The 17,709-nt window shown below is 51.7% G+C and overlaps 1 protein-coding gene across 2 annotated transcripts in view; it reads right to left on the bottom strand.

Annotated features, from left to right (window-relative positions):
- LOC122387564 overlaps positions 1-17,709 on the bottom strand; it is a 63,180-nt gene that overhangs the window by 19,137 nt on the left and 26,334 nt on the right. For both annotated transcript variants that reach the window (XM_043377886.1, XM_043377885.1), the window contains exons 6-10: positions 8,326-8,496; positions 6,648-6,815; positions 4,305-4,500; positions 3,368-3,456; positions 1,005-1,132 (exon numbers count right to left, since the gene is read on the bottom strand). In XM_043377886.1, the coding sequence (XP_043233821.1) occupies positions 1,005-1,132; positions 3,368-3,456; positions 4,305-4,500; positions 6,648-6,815; positions 8,326-8,496 (752 nt within the window). The remainder of the gene's footprint in view (positions 1-1,004; positions 1,133-3,367; positions 3,457-4,304; positions 4,501-6,647; positions 6,816-8,325; positions 8,497-17,709) is intronic.

Raw genomic sequence — 17,709 nt, 5'->3', positions numbered from 1 at the left:
GACGTGCAGCGCCCGACTCCAGAGAGCCCGAGTCATCTTTATCAAATTAGACATTTTATAGTGGGTAACAGTGAGGATCGCAATACTTCCTCTGGCAGTCGGACGAAGTCGAGAGAGAATTGAAACCACAGCTTTCGCTTGCCTAAAATAAATGACGTCTTCGCGAAACGGCGCCCAGGTGAACCATTCATCACGGTATGTCAGGTGCGCATATTTTCTCGTGAAACTGATACAGGCAGTTGGCTCTGAATTCTGATATGGGCAGGTGGTTGAGGGTACGGAAACGACCATTGTTTTTCGGTCATTCCTTGAACACTCTCTCTTGACTGCATTACCTACAGACGTTTTGTGACAGTAACACCGTCCGTGATTCATGGTGAGGTATCCCGCCCGTTTTCCGTTCAACACCATCCGTCCCGTCCCTGCAGTATGCTGCAATTTATTTGCCTAGATTTCATCTCCCTTTCAGGGAAAACAGCGCAGTTCATGTTGAAGTCGGCATGCCTTCACAGCTGACTGTAGGCATTTCCTGACGACATATCTGATAGCGTGGGGAAGACATGCCGAGTGTGGCTGAGAGCTAACGCCTAACCCACTGCACCAGGGGGCCGCGTTGAAATAAACCGCTTCATACCATACATAGGTACTACACGGCTGCGGTTTCAAGTTTGATAGTCTGATGCATAACAACACCTTCCAGAGAAGAAAGAACACCGATTATTCATGATTTTGACATTCCCTTTCTTTTAGTGCCTCGTTTAATTCTCGTTTAACAGTTTTATGAAAAGCCATGCTAGTCATTCTCAGTTTTGTCGCTTCTTACCTCATTCCGATGCACCTGGCGTTGTGCGGTGCATTGCGCAAACCCATTTCAACTTCCAGCATTTCGTGCTCCACCCTGTTCAGTGTCCATCCCGTCCCGTCCCATGCCCTTCCTCCCCGTCCTCCATCTCATCCCCCTGTCATGTCGGCCCGCTTGCGCTGTATACTGTATAGGTACTCACGCTGCCGAGGACGACGGGCAGGAACTCGTTGTAGGTGATGTGCTGCAGCTCGGCGCCCACCACTCTGCGCGCCTCCTGGAACAGCTGCTCGTCGGTCCAGTGGCGGTTCATCTCGGCCAGCGCCAGCGCTGTGAGCACGGCAGACCGGTGTCAGACCGGGGAGAGCTGCGGTGGGGAGCCGCTCAGACCTGCAGACCACCGGCACGGAGCCGGACGGCCGGAGACGTTATATAACACGGGGATTTCTTTCGGTGACGTTTTCACAACAAAGCGTACCTGCTTTCGATGGGCAGACAAAGAGTTATGGAAATGCCATTGCTGTTCAAGGACATCTTCAAACCAAAAATTCCTATAATAACAATCTACCGAAACCATTACACCTACCGTCCTAATCATGGCAACAAGCCTAATCCCGGGCGGACCTCATAGGTGCGAACCAGTGCCTACCTAGCCCCTAGCTTGAATTCAGTTGTTTGGAAAAGGGCAGACGAACGTTGAGTAATCTGATATTAAAACAAACAAGGCTTTTCATCCACTACTGTGTAGCGTCGTATAATCCGTAATACCAAAAGACAGTGTGTGGTTAGTGGGCAGCAACCGAACCGTGATGGCCAAACACAAACAAGGTTTTATAGCTGGGCTTGTTCTGGCGTCAGCAATAAATGTCGGTTTTGAGAAGTCACTGCAGTCATGTCTGACCCGTCATGGAACTTTGAAGATAAATTTTGACAAAATAATAATCTTAGTCCTTCATGTATGACTGGTTCTTCAATCAATGGTTTGTAAATGAACAAAATGAATGCCTTTGAAGCAACTCTGGCATTGAAGCATTTGCTTTTTCCTCCCAACTTCAATCTCATGACCAATGTGCAGCGGTTCCAGTGAACGGCACCCGACCCACTTCCGTGATAGAGCTGACCGCGGAGCCATTTCCTGGCACCGAGCGGCGACCTGAGGCGGATCGCCGCGCCGGTTTACCCGGCCGGCCGCGCTGGCGGCGTGACTCGATCCTATCTCTGCCCATAGATCGCTGTGACGTGGTCCTGGCGGCTGGGTCAGGGTCTGTCGGTACGTTACGGGACGCACCCTGCCACCCGGCACGGCCGTCTCCCTCTGCTCCTCTCCACTCCCCCGGTGCGGAGATTCGCCGGCCGAGAGTGGCCTTCCCGCGTGGGGAGGGGAGGAGGGGCGGCTACTTGCTGGCCACCAGCTGGTGGGGGAGGGGAGGGACACTAACCAATGACAGACCCTTCAGCGGTCCTGCCGATTACCAGTAAGCCAACAGCATCCTGACACTTCTCCCGAGCAGTTAGCAGCACATCTTCACACTTGATCACCCGTGGTCACAAACAAGCTAGCTGGACTCTGAGTGGATAAAGTAGCGGTTTTGCTGTGTGTGATAGAAGTAAATCCAGCTGATAAATCACTAGTCAAGATCCTAAATAGAAGCCCATCAGACGATGGCCTTGAAAGTTGGAGAGGATGTCCAGTTGTCCTTGGAGACGCGCTGGACGAGCTCTGTTAAATTTGTTTGATTCAATAAGTCATACTGTAGCTCTTCAATTCATCTGTATTGATATCCCATTTACGCAGCTTTTAAGCATCGAGTCAGGAAGTGACGAGAAGTGGGCTGACTGCAAACTGCCCGCGCATGAATAATGTCCGTCTGGCTGTGCTGGCCTTGGACCACACCGCGCACGATCCCGTACCTTCGTCACGTACTCGACGATACATCACCGAGCGGCGGAGATCGCCACAGAGATACTGCAGAATACCGCATGAATTAAACGGAGACATATAATCGGGTACGGTCCATAGGCACGCACCGCCGTCATGCCGACACAGATAAGGTGATGATCCTCAGATTAGTGGGCTCGAGGAGTGTTCAGCTCGTAAGCCCATCCCATTGCCAAGAAACCACGAGCGTGCCGGTCTGTGGCGTGCCATTTATAGGTCGCCCGCGGCATTGTCTAGTGTCTGACGTGTGCACTGTGCACTGACAGGAACCCCGCAGGGCGGGTGCTGTGCTGTCTCTGTTGCTAATGCGAACAATGCATCGCATAGCTCATAGCTGACAGAGAAATGGTCTAGAGATGAACGTTTTCTCATTTACTTGCCAGCCTTGAAACTGGAAAGGTCGGTCTCTTGCTTGACCTGAGTTTAAATTTTAATATTAACTAACTGGCACTGAGTAGACACTAGGAATACCTACCTCCTGCCCAAATTATTGGAAATCGAAGTGAAATAGCTTTGACAACCAGGTGACTAAATATTCATCAGTTCAGGTTGCACGAGAGTCCGGCGGAGCTCTTAAGACAACGGTACGGCGGCTGCTCTGGTACAAGTGCGGCAGTTTTACTCACCAACTCGGTTGTGCTCGCGGGCGAACAGGGTGTGCATGGTGGCCAGGGCGGCGTGCTCATTCACTCGCACATCTCCGGAGCGGAAGCAGCTGTGGACAGAATGGGACACTGTCAGTGTGAGGGGATCTAAACGTGCATAAAACTTGCATAAAACGTTCGTAGTCTCATAAATTCAGCTGTCATGTTGAGTACTTTGAAAGCAGGAACAAGTTCATATGATCTTCATATCACGACCATAGCTGTTGTTGACGGATTAATTTCTTTGCGCCTGTTGATCGCAGCGTGATTCACCTCGCTCACCTGATTTCTAGATAAATGACATATGACACAATCATATTTGAGATAGTTCATGTAGCTAGTTGCAATGAAACTTGTAAAGCACTGCTACTGATCGCAGGTATTGCCGACTTTTCGCGGAAAATATGAACCGTGGCACGTTCCGCCGAGGAATGCGATTTGAAGAAACCGCTCCATTGTGCCGCAGTCACGTATTAAATGTTTGTGGCGAGCTCGGTCCTAGCATGCTGCCACTCATTTTTGCTCACTGACAATGTTTGACGCTCACGAACTAGGTGCAGATGGCATGCATTCCACACTTCCCAATCTCCCTTTTTGGAAGCGTAAGCTCATTCAGCCCTGTTGGCATAAAGATAATGACTGAACCTGTACTAAATGACACGGCTAATGGCCGTTCTACTCGTCTACATATGGAATTCCAAAGACCTGCCTACCTACCATAAATAAAGGTGGACAAAGTAGCGCAAAGTCGGCTATTGTGGTAACAAACGACTTCATGTTGGTACTTAATGTAGGGAAATATGCATCCTGATCGAGAGGTAATAGTTGCTGCTCATTCTGGAGGTGTCTTACAATGGGCCTGGGAGTGCGGCCGGCTGCGCTCGGGTGCAGCAGGGGCCCATCTCCTGGCTCCCCTCACCTGAGGGACGGGTGTGCCTTGCAGTCGAGCTGGGTGGGGTCGGCCGACAGCAGGCCCTTGGACCCGGATGGGCCCTGCTGCATCTTCAGCTGGCCCTTCTTGAACTGGCGGATCTCGTCGTTCTCCTCCTTGCTGCTGCCGTAGATGACCGATCCGTCCAGGAACGAGGTCACCTGGTTGATCTGCTCGCGGGGTCCTGGTGACAGGGACAGGGGACGGTGCTGTCACGGCCGGGCCGACCACAGAGCCGGCCGATCGGCCACGGTTGGCCAATGGCTCCGTGATGACACCGGGCGGTCGCCGGCGGCACCACCACACTATACTGTCTCTATCGGCCGCGGACGGGGAGGGGCAGCCGGGGCCGAGGGAGAGGCGGCGGAATGACAATGGTGCCGCTTCGTGCCGCGGCCTCGACGGCAGCCCGGCGCCGAGACGACTGCCCCGGGCGAGATACTCGCATAGGGAACAACGCTGCGTGATAGCGGCACATGCTCCGCTGCAGTCTCGGGATGTCTTTACATGTACCGCTGCAGTCTCTCGGATATCTTTACACGTCACAATGCATTCTCCCGTTTGTCCGTAACCAAGTCCGTAACAGGCTCCGTGCTGTAGTATACCTACATACTAGAGATGTCAATCGGATACCAACTTTTTGGTATACCGATACCAAACCGATACCAAGTCGGTATTTGGTATTTCAATCCTAATGTGTTTGGTATTTTGTTGGTATCATGAACCCTCGCTAATGTTTAAGAGGCTAAGAAATCGGTAAAAAGTTGGTATTTTCCTCATGTTCCCAAGTTGGTTTGGTTTCGGTATTTCTTCACGGTTTTGGTTGGTATTTGGTTTGGTATCGGTATTCCGATTTTCCGTAACTGACATCACTACTACATACAGTACACACAGCACCTGTAACTCTTAATTTTCACCTGCGGGGCAGGGGTGTTATCGGTGGAGCTAAGGTCATGTATTGTTGCGTGCTGCGTTGCAGTTTTCAATGACGTTTTGAGGATGACAAATTGTGGCCGTCATCAGGTCCCTATGCCGAATGTGCAATCAATTAGCTTCAGTGTCTGGTGCTTCTAAAGACTATTCCACTGTCCAGTTTGGAAGATGTTTGGCGGGAGTACAAAGAATAAGATCAAAGTTTCCGGTCCATCCTTTACGAATAGGAGTACGCGGTATGCATAGGTATGCACATTATTAATGCATGAAGACAGAATAGTGAGGCAAAGTCAAGGCATCAGAGAGGACAAAGACATATGGAAAAGGTCGTGTGGGCAAGAGGATAGAGAGAGAGAGAGAGAGAGAGAGAGAGAGAGAGAGAGAGAGAGAGAGAGAGAGAGAGAGAGAGAGAGAGAGAGAGAGAGAGAGAGAAAGAGAAAGAGAAAGAGAAAGAGAAAGAGAAAGAGAGAGAGAGAGAGAGAGAGAGAGAGAGAGAGAGAGAGAGAGAGAGAGAGAGAGAGAGAGAGAGAGAGAGAGAAGAAGAAGAAGAAGAGAGTGGGAGAGAGTGCGTGTGACTGTGTCGCCGGCGGCGGCGGAGTCACCGGCACTGCGGTCACGGAATAGCGCCCCTCGGCCGCCGCCGCTGGCAGGTTGCGATAAACCAATCATTGCCCAAGTGAAGCGGAACGGAAGCGACGGCGGCGGTGCCGTAACCGTGCCGCCGCGTCACCTCCCAATTAGGGGGGGGTGTGGGAGCGGCCGGTGATTGGGCTGCCACGGTCACCGGGCGGCCGCCACGGGCCGGTGACGCTCTCTATGAACTGGCCGCCGTCCTATAGCAGCGCTGAGTTATGTGCCCCGGATTCATCCTGGGACGGTGATTATGTGCAGCCGGCGTGCGTCCATCATGTGTTCGACTTCAGATGACAGATATTTAAATGTGCCGGTCGCGGCTCGGTTACTCTGACGGATTACTTTTACGATGCATGACTGAGCTTAGCCGATATCCACTATCGAGATAATGTGCGCCTCTACGACGACCTACATATGCTTAATTAAAATTACCCGGGAAATTTAGTACAGATTAGGACATTGATAAACAGACCATTTATCGTCTATGACAAAAAGCTAAAAGCTTAGTATTGGAGACAGGAGATAAAATTAAAGTATGTACCAATTGAATGCATGGTGGGGATTTTGATCAGTATCTCTCACTGAGAGAAATGAGACTCCAGCACGCTGACCAGCGTCCTGTTTATGGGCTCGAGACACGCACGTTTCTCACGTAATGTAGATTCTGGGCATCCAGTGTAGATAAGGCTCTTTGTTTCTATGACGTGTGGACAGGTGACTCTGACATGGGGTGACGTGACGTGACTCTGTCACCCGGTGACGTACCGAGCGTGCAGCCGGTGCGGGGCGCCACCCCGGAGCGGACGTACTCCTGGCAGCGCTGCTTCAGCCGCCCGTAGAACGGGTCGTTCTCCGAGATCAGGATCGGGTAGCACTCCGGGTGGAAGTTGGCCAGCTCCACGTCGCAGCACTTCAGACGCTGACCGATGAAACCTGTCGGGAGGGCCGAGGTGAGAGTTGACCTCAGGTCAGCGGGTCAGGGCGCGCCTCGGAGGTCATGACCGAAATGGGCATGCGGTAATTCGCCGGCTGCTGGTGCTCAGGCTTGAAAACAGTGTTTTTCTGTAGGAAAAACATGGTTGCTGATTAACAACGCTGTCTTCGGTAAGTTAAAGTGGGAAGATGAGACTCGAATGGTTCTAAAGCATCCTTGACAGCCTTGATATAACACTCGGCAGGGTACTTAGTTTGCTGTTTATCATATGATTACCATAATGCCGTAATCGAGGCGGTGCACATTAGTGGCAGCATAAACACTGAAAATTGCCCCCTCCAGGCTCGAGTTGGTATGATTGTGCCTTGTTATACTGTTGGTAAATAGGATTGGAAGGTGCCGTGAATCGGGAGGCGGTCGTATCAAATACCGGGCGGCACGTCACGGTTGCGCCACGGGCCGGGCGGCGATCGGTCGGCGCGCGGCGGTTCCCACGCCGACTGACGCAACGCGCCTCCACAAACCGGGTGGCCGCGCGCCACGAAACCGGCGTCCGCGTCCCCAGCGCCGCGCTCGTAAAGCCGCCGGCATATTCATGTCTCGGTGTGACATTGTCTGCATACAGTGCGTGATGTATCCATCGCGGCCTGTGACACGGACAAGCGGCCAAACCGAAACGGCGCCGCAGATGAGGTGTTGACACCTCGGCCGCGGTAGCCGTCACCCGCGATACGGCCGCATTTCCCTGCGGCGCCCCGATATGCTCTGAATTCAGACCAACCGTGGCCATGTGAAAACCAAACCAAACTGCGCGTGCATTAATTTCATAAGCGTGCACAGATTTTCCCAATCAAATTGTATTGCAATTTTATGACCTCTTGATGGTTGTCCAGTAGGTGTGTTTATGCGTGTGTGCTAAAACATGTTCACATCACGGCAGTCAACCTTCGCAGTAACTGCCAAGCATGGGCCTTTACGATCTCAATGAAGTTACGACGATTTAGTAAGCCACCTAACCTGTTAAACTTCTCAGACATTTTACGCATTTCACAGCCGCTGGAATTTTCCTAACATGTGATAAGTGCAATAATGTTTCAATCCAAGCGGGCCTTGCAAACGGGTTAATTATGGCTTTAAATAGTGGACGAAGTCCCTTTATACTAAGATACCTATACCTATCTTTCAAGTTTCATCCGCGCTGGCTGAGAAAAGTTAATGGACCGTTTTCAAGTACCTATTTGCTGTCTATTGAATTTGTTGTTTATTTAATTTGTTTTACTTACATATTTGTTGTTTAAATTCATGTCTTACTTCAATCACCGGTAGCTCGATCCATCGGATACCTAATGATCGGACCTATCTCAGTAAGCGACTTTCGGTTTTTAGTCAAAAATCAAACCAGCCTGATACATGATTAGAAAATCCTGGTCGTAGCTATTCATCCGACTCCTCTCCCCACCCAGTTGGTCCTGATGTGACCTCTGACCTGACCCGCCCAGCGGCACTGACCTGCCATCTGCGGCGTGTGCGAGAGGTCGTGGTAGATGAACTCGCCGAAGACGGCCGCCATCACGTTCATGTGTCGGTGGGTGGTCTTGCCGTCGCGGTGGACGGCCAGCGTGACCGAGCGGGCCGACGGCAGGAACTGGCCGCTGCGTGCCTGGCGCGGCACGGAGATACCTGGCGGAGACACACAGGAAGGTTAGAATGGAGGCGGAGACACGGGAGGTTAGAACTGGCCGCTGCGCGCCTGGCGCGGCACGGAGATACCTGGCGGAGACACACAGGGAGGTTAGAATAGTGGAGCCACAGGAGGCAAGGATAGGTCGCTTGGGCCTGGCGCGGCACGGAGATGCCTGGCGGAGACACGCGGTGACTAGTGATATAAAAATAGCGTGGCACAGGGGACTGCAGTTAAAACGGTGGAGACACATGAGACGTTAGAATGTTGAAGATGCGTGACAGAGACACCAGAGGAGACATGTGACTTGGTTAATTGTTCATTATAGATAATTCCATCCTGCTTAGGTGCGATGTTAAAAAAACTACTCAAAAGCATATCAGTACCTAACTAATGAAGAAGCGTACAAGCTAGACGTATATTACGCGGGACAACGCTCACTCCGAGGCCAGGGGGTCACAGGAGACGCATTAAGCATGTGTCACGCATTCATCGCCAGATTAATGAGGTCACTACCGAGACATTTGGGGGAGAGGTCAAACGCTGCAAAGACCGGTCATAGGCGGCACGAACAATGATTCAGAACGCACGATTTCGTGCGACCGATAATTGATAAACGAACGCGGATGAATGGATGCGTCACGCGGACCACACTTAGGCTAAAAACAATCAGCTTTCAAAATAGATAATGGACGCATTGTGGTAGCTGTGCGACATTTAAAAAGGCTTCTTCATTACAGACGATTTTTTGCACCTAGATTGATATTGATCTGCTGCCATGTATGTACCTATACAAGAAGGTAAGAAAATCACAAAAATAATGCATTTGATATCGAGCTTGAATTGATCGATTTAATTTCTTGGTGTGCTTCTCAATACACGGGATATTAATGCTTTTTTTATAAATTTAGTCCGAACCTTTTGATAGGAAGGATTCACAAGGACAGAGCCACCGCTAAGCGAAGCTTGTTGCGGTGACCCTGCCCTCTACCCTCCGATTGCGCAATTCCAGTTCTATGGCAGGATTTAGAGTCCAAAGTTTAACGTGCGCACATAGCCGCGCACGGCCGGTCCACTCACTGACTTCTTCGCTTGGCTACGGCCTGCCACCAACCGCAACCATACCTGTCCTGTCAGGAGGCCCATAAATGTCAAGCACCCGTCGCGCTTCGAACCCGGACTGTTATAACCGGGAGCGCGTGCTCTCACCACGCGGAGTCCAACGCTCTACCAACTGAGCTACGGGACCGGCTAATTAAGCTTATTAATTAATGCTAAGACTGAGAGCTAAACGCCAGAGCAGTTGATCCCTAGACCCTCAGAATGATCAAAACTATTCATCATCAAGTACCTACTACGATGCGTCCCTTTTGTGCCGATACAGTTTCATTCAATGTTGGAACTTGGAACTATATGTTTATAACGCTTACATCATGTAGGGTATTAGGTATTGCCTTTTCCATGTCGTTCTTGTCTTGTTGATTTGATAAGGACCCATTACAAGTGATCGCTACAGTGCATTGGCTGTGCTATTGAAAGGGAGTTTTTCAGTCGTTCGGCTACATATTCCACCCGCTCTTTATGACGAAGTGGCTTTTCATACGGAGCTATCTGATCGGCGGCACCGAGCGCCGATGAAGCCGTTTCTGCGCGCCGACCGAGCTGTTTCTCAACTCGAAACCGGACCAACGTGGAACTGTGGATCTTATAACCCCTTTCAACTAATGAATTGGACTTTCTGATTATCTAGCAAACTGCCTGGCTAAAGCTCCGTGATCTACTGCTCCCCCAGCTTCTTTTTTCCATTAGCTGACGGCGGCTGAGCGTCAGTACGCGTCTCTGTTGCTGGGAAGCAGCTGCCAGCGCTGATACGATCCCCCATCTCGTGACTCATCCGACACACACAGTGGCTGCCGACGGAGTTGAGCCTGGCTGCCGACACCGCGCTCCGGCCCGTGACGTCACCGCCGGCCGTGGGAGGGCAGTGAGTCGGACCGGGCCGATATGGGCGGACCGGTCCGCGGGGCGGTGGGCGCTCCAACCGGCTCCACATCTCCGTAGCCGTCCGTCCGTCTCCGTCCGTCCGTTTAGCTCTATCCCAGGGGCGTAACTTTGTATACTTTTGGGGAGGCAGGTGCCCCCCCAACTTGAAATTTTGCCACCCCAACATTCCGTTTGCCCCCCCAACCTTGGTGGGCGCCCCCAGGCCCGAAAGGCGCCCTCACGGGCCAGCGGCGTCATAGGAGCGCGTGCGCCATCTTTCAAGGGGGCGCCATCGCCTATATGGAAATGGGATGCGTGAGAGGGGAACCTCTGAGGCCGTGGGGGCGCCTGCATGCGAAAGAGGGGCGCCCATGAAGTCCTCAGGGGCGCCTCAATGCAAAACACGGGCGCCTGAGATGGCCACAGGGGCGCCTGCATGCGAAAGAGGGGCACCTTATTGGCCTCTGAGGCCCTTCGGGGTGCCTCTGAGGTCTATAGTATAGGGGGCGCCCACATGAAAAAGGGGCGCCCATTAAGGCCATAATGGCGCCCCAATACGAAAGAGGGGAGACTGCATGCCAAATGGGGGCGCCTCCGAGGCCCATAGAAAGAGGAGCTCCAGTTGAAGCCCAAAGGGGCGCCTCAATGGGAATAAGAGACGCCTGTGAGGTCTATAGGGGCACCTCTGATGCCCATGTCGAGAGAGTCGTCAGTCGTTTGTGTAACGTTCCTCAGGGATGGTGCGCCGCTTGCGGCAAGTAAAAACTTAGCTAAATAGCGTGCCCCATTGGTTAAAAAGCGCCCCTCGAGCCAAAGTGGTGCCCCTCTGACAACACGCACGTCTTATGTCATCTGTTTTGCTAATAACTAATGCCCCCGCATGCAGAGCGGCGCCCCATCCGTTTATCAATGTGACCCTTCAGGTGGATGAAGCGCCCCTCTGGCCAATACCTTATCATCATTGTTGCTAGAACAGCGCCCCCAGTCCGTAGACTGCCCCATTGGCTCCTGAAGGCGCCCCTCGTGCCCGTTTTGGCGCCCCTCTGCACTGAGTAATGAAATGTATGTGGCCTACCAATTCTTAAGGGCGCTCCTTGAGTCATAATCATCGCTCCTCGGGGAGGGGGGGGAGGCTAGAGGGCCTAGATACCATAGCACGCTATAGTGTGTTATGGCATCCCTGCTGCTAAAACGGCACACTTAGCTAGGTTAGCGCCTCAACGGTTCATACAAGCGCCCCTCGAGCCGAAGTTCGCGCTCCTCTGACTTACATAATTTCCTTGCTAAGTACGACGCCCCTCGCTGGGCATGGGGGGGGGGCGCCCCACCAGTTTACCAACGCGCCCCTTTAGCCACATGAAGCGCTCCTCTGGTCAATGCGGTCAATACCTTATTTCATCACTGCAGCTAGAGCGGCGCCCCTATTTCGGTGGCTGTTCCATCGGTTCCTGAAGGCACCCCTCGAGACAGTTTGGAGGCCATCTGCAGTGAGTATTAAAATTGATGTGGTTAAGAATGGCGCCCTCTGCACGGTGTCGCACCGATTCTAAAGGGCGCCCCTTGAGTCAATGTAATCGTCCCACAGGGCCTTGTGTGTTATGGTATCCCTGCTGTTAAAGCGCCACTCTTGCTTGGCGTAGCGTCCCAACGGTTCATAGCACCCATCGAGCCAATGTTAGCGCTCCTCTGACTATACTGGTATCCTACATCATCTTTTTTGTTCAAAGGGTGGCAAAATGTGGACCCGAGGACCCGGTCAAAAGAACCGGTCTGGACCCATATGGGTCCGGACCGGTTCCTGGAAATTTTCTGGCGGGTCCAACCGGGTCCTACCATAAACCATACATAGTGGACACTACATATGATTGCAAAATATGAAGTGAATGGAAAGAAAACATTTGCTCATGTATGTTCCTTTGCACACTGTAGTTCATAAGTATTATCAGTGGGAAAAGGGCTGTTTTACACGATGCAATTAATGATTTCTACAAACGGTTTGTATTAGGTAATTGACTTTTGGGGAACGGGTCCAACTGGTTCCGATTCCAACTTAGACCGGGTCCGACTGGTTCCAGAAATGTCCAGCCGGGTCTGGTTCGAGTCTGGTTCCCAAAATTTTCACGTTTTGCCACCTCTAGATCAAAGCAGGAGTAATTTGTAGGGGAGAGCGGGGAGAGTTGTATCATGTCCAAGTTGTATCAGGGCGAATTGTGCCAAACTTATCCAATGGATGGCGCTCGCGACACGACCAGCCGACGAGGTTTTCCGGGCGCCATCTTTCCCTGTTCTGTCTTGTGGCTGAGTGGACGCGTCTCGAGGTGAGAGCCGATTTTATGTTTTTTTTTAATGTCATTCTAAAAAAAATAAGTTGCAAGAAAATGTGTGTTTTGGGCATTTAGATGTGCACGAATTTGAAAGATCTCCGTAGCGGTGGTGAGGGTAGGTTCTAAGGCTGCGTGAGTGAAAACGGATTTCTCCAGCTGTCCGCTGTTTTTTTTAGCACGAGGATGTTTTTCCAAGATGGCGGCTAGGTACATGTTGTATCAGAGCCGGGTGGGGTATGTTGTAGCATGTATGTATGTATGTATGTATGGGTATGTTGCTTTTGATCGCGAAAGCTAAGCCCTGGCTCGCGTTTGTAGGTAGCTAGTCAATGCTCGTTCCATTTCGGCACAATGTGTTGGCTTCTTTGCTCTTAACGGGCCACTTTTGCGTCTAGTCTGTTGATGTTTCGTTCGGATTGCATTGACCTAAGTTTGGTCTAATAAAGTGAAGCCTTTGAGCATACCTATGCATTGTATTAACCCCATTTAATGTTGCTGTTATGTTCAAAACCAGTAGCAAGCACACTCCCTGAAACGTGAAATAGTGATACAAATTACCCCACCATGTGATACAACTCACCCAAGCCATGGGGCAAGTTGTATCAAAAACATTGTTCTATTCGGCAGACCGTAGAAGAAAAACTGGTAGAGGTAGCGGAAAAGTTACTTTGCACAAAAAAGCAGAAGAATCAAGGAAGGGGACAGTATGGAAATAATGAGTTTATCACGGATAGTTACGAGTTTATGGGTCTCGGAGTAAAAACTGATACAACCCACCCCACTCTCCCCTATCATTTCGTGATAACTTGATATCACCTGGTGAGCCACAGACTTCTGCATGTCTCGGTATACAGAGGTATATGGGTGACCTAAGCTTGAACGCTCTCAGCCTGGGATTAACCCGCGCCGGGCTGGTGCTCCGCGACTTCCGCGCCGGGCGGTGAGGGGGGTGTCTGGTCTAACTCGGCTCCTGGGCCACGTAGCGACACGCAGTAAGCATCATTCGAAAGAGCGTCAAAAATAATGACGGAAACACTTCGGTCATTTTTTGGGTCAGGTCAAAGGTCAGGTCGCCTGAGGTCATCGAAGGTCAAATGTAGGCCATTTCAACAATTTTGGAAACTGCAACGGCTAACTCGGGACCAATAGAGCTACAGCGCCGCGGAAAAGCGCATTCGATAGCCCTTTTACAGACCTTTCTGACCATTGTTCTCAGATTTGACCTAACGTCAACGGTTTAGCATCCAAAGGGCAAAAACTGTAAAATAGCAGTTTTCACGAAAACTGTTTTTCGGCAATAACTTTTGACTTAAGAGTGCCACGACATTACTTTTGGCAGCATCATGTTCCTCTCGTCGAGACGCGTCGAATGAACTATTTTTTTACCTTGAAAGGTCATTTTTAAAATTTGACCTCAGGTCAAGGTCATAACCTGACCGAAAAGGGTCATGTTGCATATCAGTCGATCCGTATCGTCGAGCTGAATACATCTGAAGTGTTTTCATCGCTCTAGCACGCCTTTATCAAAAGTTACAGCCAAAAAACTGGTGGTGACCGTCTATGACCTGAGATGACCTCAAGGGCACAGAGAGGGGTCACAGCCCACAGGTGCATTTTTTCCGATTCAGTGTATCATGTTTACCTATGAAACGATGTTTGAGAGGGTTCTAAATACCATTCGTCCAAAAAAGGCTCATTTCAATTTTCTCCCATTGACTTATAATGGAGAGGTCGCAAAATTGACCTGACTATAGGTCACTGATATCAAAATTCCGAGATAAACATTTTAGACATACTGTTACTCTTATCAATCGCTGAAAGTTTCAAGGCGATCGTTCAGTCGGTGTAGCTATGACGAGGATTGCAACTTTTTTCTGAGGTGAGGTCTTTTGACGTGACCTGGTGACCTGACCTTGAGAGCTCTGGGTCTGAAATTTGCACATGTGTAAAAAAAAGATGCATGAACAGGTGTGCCAAAAACGGCGGCGCGGAGTTTTGAGATATCTGCGAAAAACCGCAGGGGAGGTGTTCACTCTCCCCCCCCCCGGCCCGGCGCGGGCGGGGGGGGGGGCAATTTTTTTATTTTTTTTTCGATGAGGGCAAATTTTTGCCACTGGTTTGCTTCTAGAACACGTGCGGAAAAGGTGCAGTATGAAGTGTGTTCTTAACTTAAAAGGGGAGGCGTAAAAACGTCCCTTGCTTCTGCGTGGGGTGAAGTTCTACAGATTTGTTTCTTTAATCTCGCCTTTTTATCAGTTGTTTTTTCTTTTCTTTTTGTCAATTCATCAGTTCGTCTCGTTTCTTTAGAAGAACTACCATATGCGTTGTTTAATAAGGCGTCACTACCCTGGTCCCCAATTCCACTAACCGCCCCCGGTCTCTGGTCCCCAAAGTGCTTTCAAAATGTATTTGGTTACAAAATAATTCCGCGCTTTTGGCGCGCTATTTCAGAAAAAAAACTGCAACATAACGTGTCAAAACACGACGGCACAAAAACAACGTGCTATGGTAAAAAAAAATGCTGCCGTAAACTGAAATAAGACTTATTTCTAGACAGTCACGGGGAGGCGCCCCCATGCCCTTAAAAAGGCGCCCCCGACAGCGTTGCCCCCCCCCCCAACGAAAACCAAAAAGTTACGCCCCTGCTCTATCCGCCCGCTCCATCAGTCCGCTTTTTTGTATTAATGCAAGTGCTTTTTTCGCCCAAGTTTCTGCAGGGTGCTCCCGCCTGTTCCGACCGTCTCTTCATCCGTTCGTCGTCTATGCGACTGCTTTGCTCTCTTCATAAGCCCATCTCCTTGTCTCAGCACGTTTTCTGACTATGTCAGTCCTATGATGGCGGCTTCCTCCTGCTAAGCCAGTCAAGTTGTTCAGAGAGGTGGCCGGTGCACCTCTCTGCGCCGGACGCCACTGGGCGCCGGTCTGACCGGGCCACCCAGTGCCGTAGCAACATACTGCCTCCACTCAGCGTGGCAGGAGTCCTGGCAGGCACCGCTGGAGAGCGCCATTATCCGTTGCGACACCCACGCCTCGATGGCCCGGCAAGGTCGCATTTGCATTTTGTAATTATTTTCTCGTTTTGAAAGGCCGTCGCGCACGCCCGCCGCCGTTCTCAGGTTTGGGAGTGGTTTTGATCACGATTTTTCCGTTCACTGGCCGTATGCGTCTCGATTTGCCAAGGTCGTGTCTACAGCGCGCGCACAGCCGTTTGGTCCTGTTTTGTGGAAATTATCTCGAGATTACCATTCGGAGTTCATCAGGTTAACGAGAATCGTTCTCCCGACGTCGCTCGCCGTGTATGACCCAGTTGGATTACCGCTGGACGGCGGGGTCAGCTGCATAGCTTCACGGTCTCCGGGGCGATGAAGTCAATTTCGCAACCGTGTCCGTTTATCTGTCTGTGTGGCTATCGCTCGGTTGGACTCGCCACAGGGATGGGAGACCTTAAAACGCCGCCAGAATGGACGGCAGCTCTGCCGGAGTACGTGCAGGTGCAGTCAAAGAGCCGGCGGAATGGCCGGACGAGCGGACGGAATGGCCGGCTGAGCGGACGGAATGGGCGGCTGATGACCGTTCATGGACGGTGGCGGGGCGGACTAAACGGTCTGACCACCACCGACCGGTCTGGCCGCATCTGACGTCAGCTGAGTCACAGGGGCCGACCCTGGAACCTGCACCGCGCCTCAGACTGCCAATTGGCCCCCGTTACCGCCCGAAACTCCGCAGCCGAAATTAAGTTAATTGACGTGTTTAGCTCATCGACCCGGTCGTCATGCGATATATGTAGAACGTGACCGTCAAGCAGAGTTGCCTGACCCCCATGCACTTTTCAGAGCGCCGACCGTCAGCTTTTATTCGCTGAGCTCCTGCTTTTATCAAGGCTTCAAAACTACACACACAGAATTCACGAATAGGTAGTACTTGATCTCTGACCACTAGCAAATTTCAGTCCGCTCAAATTCACAAGATTATAGCCTAAATCCAACCCACCACTTCTGTCTTTTAACTTCGCCATTGCTTTCTGTTATCTGCATCCAACGATTCTTTGCTCGGATAGGCATTTTCAGGTTAGGCATACTTGGACTATGCATCATCTACTTCAGCAACTATATGGACCAGACCCATCCATGAACTTGTTGCCGTCACCGGCCGGCCGTCGGCGGTCGGTTCGGTCGGCCTTCCTCGGTCACGCCGGGTCGGTCGTGCGCCGTCACGGGCGCTCCGTGATCGGTCCACGGCCGGCCGGCGGAGCCGTGACGCCGGACGCGATGTTCGGTCACGACCCGGCGCCTCGCAGCATCTGAATGGGTCCACATCTGAACCGACGAAGACATAGAGTAGCAGGCGCTCAGCAGCTTCGATAGAGATTGGCACAAACTGCTAAAATATGTCGTTCAAATGTCACCATCGTGGGGACCCTGGGTCGTTCTCCACACTTGTCCCGACTGGTCGCTCCAATAGGACCAGCACTAGATGGTGATTGATGTTACCCGTCCACCGATCGCTCACGCCCGGCTGTCCCTCGTGGGCTGATGCAGCGCTCTGGGGAGGGAGCCGCGGCCGCGTGCCGGCGCCCAGGGCCGTTCGGAACGATATCGGGCCAGACCGACTCCGGTTCCGGCCGACAATGGCCGGACGCTGCCCTTCGGTGCCGCTAAAGGCTCGTTTAGATTTGGCACAATACCCGCTCCCGGCCACTCAGTGAGTAAGCACGACCGGTAAAAACGCCGGCCGATGCATCACTTGGCAGCGGAGCCAAGGTCCGCCGCCGAGAATCGGATCAACTTCCCGTCTAAATCCGTTCGCGGAGGCGGACAGCAGACGGGCTGGCCCGGACCGCGGAGGGCCTGAGGTGTCACCGAGTATCCCTGTGCGCTGTGACGATGACTGGCGGTTTGGGTACTC

Source organism: Amphibalanus amphitrite, unplaced genomic scaffold (genome assembly GCF_019059575.1).
Source record: "Amphibalanus amphitrite isolate SeventyFive unplaced genomic scaffold, NRLGWU_Aamphi_draft 000289F_arrow, whole genome shotgun sequence".
Taxonomy (NCBI): Eukaryota; Metazoa; Arthropoda; class Thecostraca; order Balanomorpha; family Balanidae; genus Amphibalanus; species Amphibalanus amphitrite.
This window is presented reverse-complemented; position numbering and strand designations above follow the sequence as displayed.